Source organism: Mytilus trossulus, chromosome 9, assembly GCF_036588685.1.
Source record: "Mytilus trossulus isolate FHL-02 chromosome 9, PNRI_Mtr1.1.1.hap1, whole genome shotgun sequence".
Classification (NCBI taxonomy): domain Eukaryota; kingdom Metazoa; phylum Mollusca; class Bivalvia; order Mytilida; family Mytilidae; genus Mytilus; species Mytilus trossulus.
This window is the reverse complement of record NC_086381.1, coordinates 35,455,394-35,467,127: the sequence shown is the minus strand read 5'-3', so window position 1 is coordinate 35,467,127 and position 11,734 is coordinate 35,455,394. Positions and strand designations below refer to the sequence as shown.

Below are 11,734 nucleotides of genomic sequence, written 5' to 3'. Positions count from 1 at the left end.
TTTTCCCTAATTTACTTTTAAATAGACTTAGTTCTTTTTTGTGGGGAAACATAACATTCACTCTGTGGTTAAAGTTTTTAGAATTTTAATAACTTTCTTAAACTATTCTTTGTTTGTACCAAACATGGACAGAAGTTTGTTTATGATCAAAAGACAGTGTCCAGAAGTAAATTTTGTAAAAAGATAACTCCATTTTTTCTGTACTTTAATTGTGAATGGACTTCAATTTTCTTCCAGTTAACATTACATACAGTCTGCAGTAAAAGTTTTCAAAACATTTATTAGATTCATTAACTATCTTAGATTTTTACAAAACTTGGACAGAGCTTCTTACAATCATAAGATAGTATCAAGAGGAATAACTTTATTGATTTTTTGCCTCATTTTTGTTGAGCCTGGGATACAGCAAAAGTAGGCGAGACACTGGGTTCCGCGGAACCCTTACAAATGTTATGCCAAATAAAAGTTTTGACCACAATTTCACAGTTCACTAAACATAGTAATTGATAGGACATCCGTGTAATATGAACATATTCTAGCTATTTTTAATTTTATCAAATTTCAGTGACCCAGAATCTGGATTGCAATATAATGACTTTTGTCTTGGTTATACAAGAAGAGACTGTAATGAATTACATTGGACCCGGCTAGATTTCAACCCTAATATGTCATACATCACACAATTAACGGATGGAATTCCGATTTGGGTAAAAATAAAAGCAGTTAACAGAGGTAATGAAGTAAATGTTCGGAGTTAATTAAGTCTCCCAATTTTTTGCTCAGTTCTTATTATTTTTCTTCTTCTTCTTCTTCTTCTTATGGGATTTAATTTTTTTAAATTTTAAATTGAATATAACTTAAAAACTGTAAGTGATAGATACATGCAGTCTTCAGAAAAGATTATTGGGCAATAAAACAAATCACATGAAATATAGGGGAGTCCATGGGAGTCCATGGGGGGTCATCCCCACCCCGTTCAATTTGAGAATATGCTATTGTCTTGTGAACAGTCCAGATCCCAACCCCTAAACCATACATATTCTTAAATGGGACAATGAAACAAATTAAATGAATCTAAAGGGAGGTCCCCAGGGGTCATCCCCACCCCGTTCAATATGAGAATGTGCTATTATCTTGTAAATGGTCCAGATCCCCACCGCTAAACCATATATTCTTGTAGGGGACAATAAAACAAATTAAATGAAATAAAAGGGAATCCCCTAGGGGTCACCCCACCCCCTCTTGTTTGAAAACTTGTAAACGGTCAACATCCCCACCCCTAAACCATATATATTCTTAAATGGGACAATAAAACAAATCGCATGAAATTAAATAGAAGTTCCTGGGGTTCACCCCCACCCTGTTCAATTTAAGAATGTACTATTATCTTGAAAACGGTCAAGATCCCCACCTCTAAACCATATATATTCTTGTAAGGGACAATAACACAAATGAAATGAAATAAAAGGGAAGTCACTAGGGGGTCACCCCACCCCTCTTGTTTGAAAACTTGTAAACGGTCAACATCCCCACCCCATAACCATATATATTCTTGTAGTGGACAATAAAACAAATCAAATGAAATGTAAGTCAAGTCCTTGGGGGTCACCACCACCCCCTCCTGTTTGAAAACTTGTAAATGGTGGATATCACTACAGGTAAGCCATATATATTGTTGTATAACAACAGGGACAAAAATCAAATCAAATGAACATGGGATCATTTGAATGGCGAGTTATGGGAGCTTTGTTTAGGAGACTTCGTAACAGCATCCTGTTACAATTACTTCTTGTTCTGTTTCAAATTTAGTCAAGATGTATGCAGTAAATATTTGGTGTTAAATAAAGGCACACAGTAGTATACCGCTGTTCAAAATTCATAAATTGATTAAGACAAAAAACAAATCCGGAGCATACACTAAAACTGAAGGAAAGGTAGCAAATATAAGAGGAGAACTACGACATAACAGAAACACAACATAAAAATGTAACACCGTTTCCAATTAAGTCAAGTTACAACAGAGCTATAGCCGATAATTTGATGTTAGTTTAATGACATTACTAATTTCTTGGGATGTTATTTGATAAACTATTCTAGTGGTTTAAAAGGTCTACACAATTTAATATGAAACTGTTTTGACTCATAATTTTTTTTTATATTTCTATTATAATTAACTATACTTTAAACAATAAAGCATAACTAACAATATAGTATCAATATTATGTTAAGCCTATAAATAATATAGATAATAGAACATTAAATGGAATACAAATGATTTTTCAGATATTTTTATTTAATTAAAATTATTATAGCAACTACTAGTTATGATTTTGTACGGTATGACACGGCATGTGCAAACCAAACCCGTTTTGAATGTTTGTTTTATGACTGGACAATATCGAGCTGAAGTAAAACGGTACTAATGTATTGACCCAGATACGTATTTTGACCATTAATGTCTCTCAGAAATTGGCCTAGACTCTGTCCATTTTCCCCTTCAAGTAGCAACTTGCAGAATATGTTTAAATATCCAGTATGAATTTCCCTTTGAAAGCTTTTCTCTCTGTCTTACATTATTTTGAAAGATGTGATCGACAGTCTTCCAGCAGACGTTTAAACCAAATGTCACATTGTAACATTGAGTTTTATGACACCCTACAACTTGTTTTCAAAATTTTACTGTAATCCCTGAATCAATTTATTGAGATTTTGTATATAGGCAAATGAAAAAAAATTATATGGAAAGCTTCGTGTTTCATTCCAATCAATAAATTAATAAAGATGTGGCCTGAACATATCATTGTTCTACACTTTGTTTGTCAACTCACAGAAGTTGCGTTCTATGATAACAGTCAATATATATTTTTATTCTATCTGTCCTTATTCATAAATATTTAGCATTTTCTGTTTTCGATCATTTATAGAAAATTATAAAAAAAATATATTGCGATGTCAGCCTTCTACAGTGGCTTAATGTTATATCCGTCGTATCACTTTGATATTTTACACAGCAGACTCAACATTTTTTTTTATAAAGTTTTTTTTTTAATGTGTTTCAGTGGATTTGAGAACAAAGCGTGTAGCAGATGCACCAATTATAGTAGACAAAACTCCACCAATAGCTGGCCACGTAAATGATGGACCAGTGTATCAGACTGATTTAATGTATACAAAAAATTCTGAACAGGTAACCTATCGAATTAAAGAGTATATTCTTTATAAAGTACAATGAAACATCGACATAATATAGATACATTTGAGATAGGCACATATACTTTGTATGTTAACTAGTATCAAGTTCTTTGTCTGCAATATTGATAATAGTTTTATCTGAACACTTTTTACCTGTATCGGTTATTTACAAAACGAAGAAATGTTTAAATTTCTGAATATCCCCTTAGTTGAGTTTTTGATAAATTCAATGCATAACACTTTAATCTTATAACAAGTCTGGAAATTGAGTTGCAGAAGGCCTACTTTCCTTTTTCAATGTTATGAAAATCATTAAATACTTCTCAGAAAATAAGTTTTTTTTAAATGTATGTATGGAAACATTACATTGTTCCATTCATCCTTCAAATTTGTTTTCAGCTATGCTCAAACTGGCACCATTTTTATGATCCGGAGTCAGGGATCGGATATTACATGGTTAGTGCCGGATCAGAACCAGAAATCAACGTAACAGATATTGCAAACTTGACTGAATATGATAGGCGAACACATGACGTGTGTATTGAACTTACTGCAGATAACTACTTAGAACATGGACAGACATATTACACAACGGTTTGGGCTTTTAATGCAGGGATCAAAATAAGAAATATATCAGCCATCTCTAATGGAGGTGAGACCACTCCAATCATATATTTTTTTTAAGTTTAAATCACACTTAAGGTATTAGAACATTAAGGAAGAGAAAAAATTGTTTGTCAAGCACAAGGCAAAGAAACGCATGTTTTTTTTTTTTGTTTTTTTTTTTTTGGGGGGGGGGGGTCATTTGTTGAGCATTACCTCTCGTTGTCTTTTCACCTAAAAGGATTTGATTGTCATTAATATATTTAAATAATATTAAATATAATAAACTATTTTATTAATCTCTAAGTGTTGGTACAGTATAGAAATCTGGAATACTATAATAAGTCACATTCAATTATTTAATTTAATGCGTAAAAGAGTTGAATTTTGTTAATTAAGACTGTTTGAACAACAACATGCAACCAACAACACATGTTTTGTGTAAGAGTCAATCATTCATTTAATTTTGACTTTAGTTTTATGATTCATTGTTAAATTTGATATCACTTCAAGGAAGAATGTTTGCAAAGTGAGAATGTCGATTTTCACAGAATACGTCTGACTTTGACCTCCTTCGAATTTTCACTGATTAACGTTTAATTTCCTGTTTGGAAAAATCTGCAATCACCTGAAGCAAAAGGTCACTTTTATTTTAGGTATACTTGTAAAATTATTTACAGCTGTTTATTATTATCGGTCAGAGCTAGTATAAACCTGACCATGATGTTATTTAAGTTTTGGTGATGAGTTTAGTTTCTCTGATATTAGGAGTAATAGGTCAGTTAAATTGAATAAATTGCTGCAAAATTGACCATGCATAATCAGGATATTCAGTTTAACATATTTAGTAATCAGTTACTAATAGTCTATGCTCTGAGTAAAGGAAAATCTATTATTTTCAATTTACGAAACTTTCATTGATTTGTACTTGTACACTTCTTTGTGTTAACAGTTACTGTTGATCTAACAAAACCTATACCAGGAAGTGTAATAGACGGAAAGAATGAAGATTTTATAGACATCCGTTTCTCTGCCAGTCCAGCAAAGGTTGAAGTACAATGGAGGAATTATACTGATCCAGAATCAACAATATATCAGTATGAAGTTCTAGTGCAGTCTGCACAGTTAGTACATTCATATATTTTCAACATATCGGTTAAAAATTGTATTGGTTATATTCACAGGTTAAATCGTTTGACTTTACTTGACTAATGAATTTAACAGTAGATCCATGATAGTTTCATGTCATTAATAAGATGACTTTTCTAAATAAACAGGCTTGAAAGGGGAAATTGTGCATCTTCCAATGTAATGCGCTAAACAATCCAGACAAAAAAAATTCAGCTTGAAATCTATATGTTATTAAAATATCAATGAATTCCAAAATGAAAATTAACTTTACATCATTGACCAGATACATAAAATTGAAAATGGAAATGGGGAATGTGTCAAAGAGACAACAACCCGACCAAATAAAAAAAAAACAACAGCAGAAGGTCACCAACAGTTCTTCAATGTAGCAAGAAATTCCCGCACCTGGAGGCTTCCTTCAGCTGGCCCCTAAACAAATATATACAAGTTCAGTGATAATGAACGCCATACTAATTTCCAAATTGTACACAAGAAACTAAAATTAAAATAATACAAGACTAGCAAAGGCTAGAGGCTCCTGACTTGGGACAGGCGCAAAAATGCGGCGGGGTTTAACATGTTTGTGAGATCTCAACCCTCCCCCTTTACCTCTAACCAATGTAGAAAAGTAAACGCATAACAATACGCACATTAAAATTCAGTTCAAGAGAAGTCCGAGTCTGATGTCAGATGTAACCAAAGAAAATAAACAAAATGACAATAATACATATATAACAACAGACTACTAGCAGTTAACTGACATGCCAGCTCCAGACTTCAATTAAACTGACTGAAATAATACATGTTTTCTTTTAATTTCCAACTCCCTTGGTGTTGCATATGGTTGGTAGATACAAGTTATAGATAAAGTACACCTTTACACTATTGTTTCAGATAGGGTGAAGGTTTGAACCTAATAAACCCGCTGCATTTGTCTCACTTCTCCTTAGTCAGGAACCTTATGTTCATTGGTAGTCATTCGTTGAAGTGTTTTTCGTTCATCATTTATATATAGAAAAGACCATTGGTTTTCAAGTTTTAATTTTACATTTAAGTTGTAATTTTGGGACCCTTTATAGCTTTCTGTTCGATGGGGACAAGGCTTCGTTTTGAAGACTGTACTTAGATCTATAATGGTTCACTTTTACAAATTGTGACTTAAATGGAGAGTTGTCTCATTGGCACTCATACCACATCTTCTTATATACTTATATATCAACTGCTTGTTGATGACTAATAAGTTAACGTCTATTTCATATCAGGTCAGTTCTTAGAAGTTATTACTGGGGGCGCCATTGTTAATTTATGTTACAATTTGATCTGATTTTGATAATATTTTTTGGTTTGCTAAATAAACAGTTGTGCACTTTTCAGGTTCATTTTAACTGCATGCTATGTTAATATAAACATAAAAAAAAGTTCTTGATTTCGAACTAGACGCTTTTTTTTAAAACTATATTTGCTATGAATATTTCATATAAGATCCTGTCTTATTTTACAGTAATGGTTCTATTGATTTTAATATTATAAGAAACTGGGTGCCATATAACAATGATACTGCTGGTGTTAGATGGTTAAACTTTCATCTGCATCACAATGATTATATCACATTGACACTGAGAACAACAAATGGAGCTTTGAACTCTATTATTAATGACACAGATGGATTTCTTGTTGATCTGACCCCTCCTAAACTGATTTATATAAGAGATGGTACCGATTATATACAGGATGCAGAGTTCCAGGTAGTTATTTAGAAAGTCCGATAAAAAGATACTTTAAACATGGAATCGAGAACATTTTAGATACTAATTTTCATATAATTTGATATGTATACTGCACATTGATGTATGTTGTTCAGAGTGTTATAACAATACAAAGGGTTTTACAATCGTGTCAAATTAAGATTTGTGTTAATGGCCTGTAAAGATAGATAGTAATATGTAATGATATGTCAATCTTTACAATGCTAATTTTGCAAATTGTAAGATCTCACACAACAGGTTTCAATCAATTCCATTACTATAAAAGTACAAAACAAATGTACCAGTACTATTAAAAGTAATATATGTAGAAATGATTTTATATATATATATAAATATGGAGGCAATTGTTTCTCAGAGATACATTTCAGTTTAAAGGTTTCAAACGCAAGCAACTAAGAAATGAGAAACATTACCTTATTCCTCGTACTTAAATAGATTTGTAGAAATTTGCTAAATGTGTGCCAATATATATTTTGTAAATTTCCTGTATTTTACAGTCAAATATAACAGCTTTATCAGCAAGTTTCAAGTTTATTGATGAGGAATCGGGCATTGGACAGATTAGAGTCAAAATTTTCCAACAACATCATGGAATACGAGCACAGATCTTACCAGGTATGGTGAAAAATGAGATTATGGTTTATCAAATAAAGCTTTGATTACTTATCATTACATGAAAACACCTCTTCCAGCTGTTATATAACAAATACTGAAAAGAAATAATTGAGGAGCACCTTACAATAATTATAACTGAATCAACTCTTCATCAAATGTTCCTTCTTTATAAGATGAAGTAAAGGTGTATATATCACCTTTTTTTAAATGGTACAATCGAAAGCTTTCTGAAAATGAAAAGATACCGTTCAAAGCACTTTTTTTAATATATAATCAGGAATGATTTAAACTCAAAGCCAAATATTTGAATGCCAAGCATGTATTAGTACTAAATTACTTTAGGAGCTTGATGACAAAATATACCTATAAATATCCCATTCCATCTAAGGTCAACTTTGCCTGAGAGAGTTGAAATCTTAGTTTCTTTAAAATGACAAAATTTACCAATGGGCAATTCGAGAAAGATTTGTTATAAATCATGTTAGTACCGAAAATACTGACTACTGAGCAGATAATACCTTTGGTGACTGATAGTATATCAACTCAGTGATATAAAACGTGACAACAACACGTTAAATAATAGTATGCGTTCAAGGCGTTTGATTAAGTAACCTTCGTCAGGAACGTTCACTTGTACTACTCACTAACTTCCCTTTTAGCTAATAGTTATATATTCTAACGTATAAAACATATTCAAGTTTTTCATAACACTTTCCATAAACAATATGCTACATTTATAGGATTTCTTAAATATTTATCCAACTGGACGTGAGAATACTGTACCGCCGTGTAATGTGTTTTCATATCCATTAATTGCTCATCAACATCTTTTTTACCGAATATTTTTAGATGGAAGTTTATGACTGAGCTATTGTTCTCAGTAGACTTTTTTTACTTTCTCAATTGTTGTTCTAAAGTGAAATATTTTGCATTTAAACACATTTTAAAGGGGATATCCCATCGATACATGGTAATATGTCACACATCTGTACTGATGAATACATGTTATATTGGATCGTCTTGTTCAGTTCAACTTGTCTGAGCTAGCAGTGAACATTATCTACAAATAAGTTACTATTGTAAAACAAAAAGAAGCAGTTCAATGCATGCATGTGACTCTCCTATGTGAGGCATCCATGAGAGGGTTTCCATCTTATAACATGTTAAGTTGAACAATTGATGCGATTAAATTTCGGTTTTTTTCAGTTAATGAGAGTGAATGGATTGAGGTACCGGATGATGAACTAGAGAAAATGCAGTTTACAGTAAATGGTTTACCTCTCAAGCAAGGAGGATTCTACAGTATGAAAATAGGAGCGGTAAACAATGCTGGTATGATGGCTGCATTTGAAACAAATGGCGTCTTAGTTGATACCACTCCTCCAGTTGTAAGTAGTATTTTTGTCAATTCAACCTATCTTTTGACAATTTGCATTTGAAAAAAATGTGTGTAAGCTTATACTACCTCTTCAGAAGTGAATATAATTTGAAACAATACTTCTGCATTGGTATGTAGCATTTGACAAACATTGTTTGCTAGTAGATACTCATTTTCCCAGGAGGTATCAACGTTTAAATGAATTTTGTAATATGCAATATACTAACATAAAACAGTGCTTTACATAAGAGCCGGAAGGTAATCGTATTGTTTATGCAAATGGTCTGGTTGTTGTAATTTTCATTCAATGTTTGTAGATTAAAGAAAAGATATTCATGTTTAATTTATTTAAGAACATACATGTGTGGAACATATCAAGTATTAATTTATTTGATAGAGTTTTTCTCTCAGAAAATATAACTAGATAATAAATCAATTATCTAATTACTACCATAATTTGATAATACTAAGTATTGAAAGTTGCATTGTTATAAATAAATGTAATATATCAAAATCACAAACCTTATCTTGATTTTTTCCCTAATTCTATTTTAAATTTGTGACGTCACATAAATCTGTGTGTTTATCGATTTGTCTAACGCGGATGTGAATGTTTATATGCTGGTTTATGTTATTTATCTATCCGTTTTCATTTTGGAGTTAGTCACAGGTTTTATCATTTATATCTATTATATAGTCATTTTATGAAAATTTAATGTTTGCAAAAGTATGAATTAATCTATAAGTAAGATGTTCTTATCCAAGGCAGAAAACCTTAGCCATATTGGTCACAACTTTTTGGAACTTCTGGTCCTCAATGGTCTTCAACTTTGTATATTTATTTTTTTTTGGCTTCAAACTTTTTTCATCAGAGCGTCACTGGTAAGTCTTGTGTGGGCACAACATGCGCCTGGCGTATAAAATTTTAAACCTGGCACATTTTGTTAGCTTTTATTCGTGTCTTTCTCTGTACTATATGTTCTCCTAATTAATTTGTATTGTAGTCTTTTCATGTAATTTTGTCATTTTAATGTTATGTTTAACATTGCTATAAAAGCAGGAGGTTTGGCATGCCACAAAACTGGGTTCAATCCACCATTTTTATTATTTAAATGTTTTGTACTAATTCATTGTTATATTATTATTCTTTTCTGGGTGCGTTACATTTCAATGGTGTGTTTTAATTTTGTAATGTCGTAGTTCTCCTCTTATATTTGATGTATTTTCCTCATATTTAGTTTGTGACCCGGATTTGGTTTTTTTTCGATCGATTGGTGAATTTCGGACAGCGGTATACTACTGTTGCCTTTATTTAGATGAAGCAAATGATGCTTTTATGTTGAAATGCATATTAGTGAATGCTAATAAAAATAGTTTGTGATCAGTACATCTTCTCAATTTTTCCAGATATACTGGCTAAGAGTTGGTGAACTTGCTGGCAATAGTGAGGACAAGTTTAATGGATATGTGTGGCAAGCAGATACATCTGGAATTAAAGCTGCTTGGCTTGCTGTTGATCCTCAGTCGGGCATAAAAGGATACATGATTTCAGTTGGTTCGACGAAAGGTATGTTTTTATTAATAGTAATCACGAACAAAGTGAACAGATCGAAGAAGATATTTTGTTGTTTGTAATCATTTTAAGACATGATTCTAGGTTGTCCAAACTGTTTTTTCAAAACTTATGTCTGGATAGACATTCAGGTTTTGAAACAAACTCACTAATTCAAGGGTTTGATGACTGTCATAAATGTATTGGTTTCAACAACAAAATATTGAAAATTATTGAGGACGTTGTCTTGGATTTGTTTATTTTTTTTGATACCTAACTATTTATATGTGACTCGATGCTTAATCACTAAAATATAAGGCGCGTTATTCACCAAAAGCATTAGCATTATCAATTAATATAAGTTACAAGTAACCTCCCAAAACCTTTCTTTTTCCCAAATGTTTATGAATATTTGATATTTTCAGGGGGGACAGATATTTTAGATTGGAAGTCTGTAGGTACAAATAAAGATGCATACATTAATGGTTTATCACTGACAGTGACAGATGAGGACACAAAACTACCAGTTTATTTTGTGACAATTAAATCTATGAATGGTGCAGGATTAACCAGTGAACCTGTTGTATCGACACCTATCATTGTTGTGGATGAAGACCAACCTGGTTAGTATCATTTAATTCAGGTCCTTTTATTCAAAAATTAAGTCTTGTGTGTTATATGTTAGATCTCTTGTAGCGTACAATTTCTTTTTATCAACAGTTTAGTAACCACGGAAGCCTTAAATTTATAGTTGTTGTCACTGAGCTTTTGTCATCATTCTGCATCTCAAAACTTATTCTTTATTAAGATTTTATTTTGTTTTAGGCATAGTAGTAGATGGTACAGATAGCTCTTACACTGTTGGTAATGATATCAACTACCAGTCTGATATATCTACTGTGTCAGCACAGTTTAGTGAATTTACCAGCCATTTACATGGTGTTATGTCTTATGAGTGGTCAGTAGGCACAGAACCAGCAGGAGAAGATATTCTACCATTTACTTCACATGGAATTGTTCATAAAGAGGAAAGGATTGTGAAAGGAGATGGTAATACTACTCTTTATGTTTTTTTCAGAAAAACATAGAAAGAAAGAAATAGTTTTTAAAGTATGAAGTTACATTTATATCAGGATTGAAACTCACTTCCAATCAAAATTAATACATTTTACACCACAGTTCTGCCTTGGAAAGCAGTATATTTGATAAGATAGAAAAGAATCCCTCAATCGATAAAGATTAAAAAGTAACCAAATAATTAAAAAGTATAATTACAAAAATACCGAACTTCCTGAAAAAATCAAAACTGAAAGTCCCTAATCAAACAGCAAAACCATAGGCTCAATAAAAATGACAACAACTGTCATATTCTTGACTAACTACAGGCATTTTCTTGTGTAGGAAATGGTTAAATCTAGTTTTTAAGCTAGCTAAACCTCTCACGGATATGAAACGACTCAGAAATTATATAATATATCAACCAACAAAAGAACTTTT

At 31.8% G+C, this 11,734-nt stretch overlaps 1 protein-coding gene across 1 annotated transcript in view; it reads left to right on the top strand.

The window, feature by feature from the left end:
- The first annotated feature begins 3,626 nt into the window (after positions 1 to 3,626).
- LOC134684579 (uncharacterized) overlaps positions 3,627 to 11,734 on the top strand; it is a 57,624-nt gene continuing 49,516 nt past the window's right edge. Inside the window, exons 1-8 of the mRNA XM_063543874.1 lie at positions 3,627 to 3,844; positions 4,748 to 4,919; positions 6,428 to 6,671; positions 7,190 to 7,307; positions 8,514 to 8,695; positions 10,093 to 10,252; positions 10,663 to 10,860; positions 11,063 to 11,287. Coding sequence (XP_063399944.1) covers positions 3,646 to 3,844; positions 4,748 to 4,919; positions 6,428 to 6,671; positions 7,190 to 7,307; positions 8,514 to 8,695; positions 10,093 to 10,252; positions 10,663 to 10,860; positions 11,063 to 11,287 — 1,498 coding nt within the window. The 5' untranslated portion in view covers positions 3,627 to 3,645. The remainder of the gene's footprint in view (positions 3,845 to 4,747; positions 4,920 to 6,427; positions 6,672 to 7,189; positions 7,308 to 8,513; positions 8,696 to 10,092; positions 10,253 to 10,662; positions 10,861 to 11,062; positions 11,288 to 11,734) is intronic.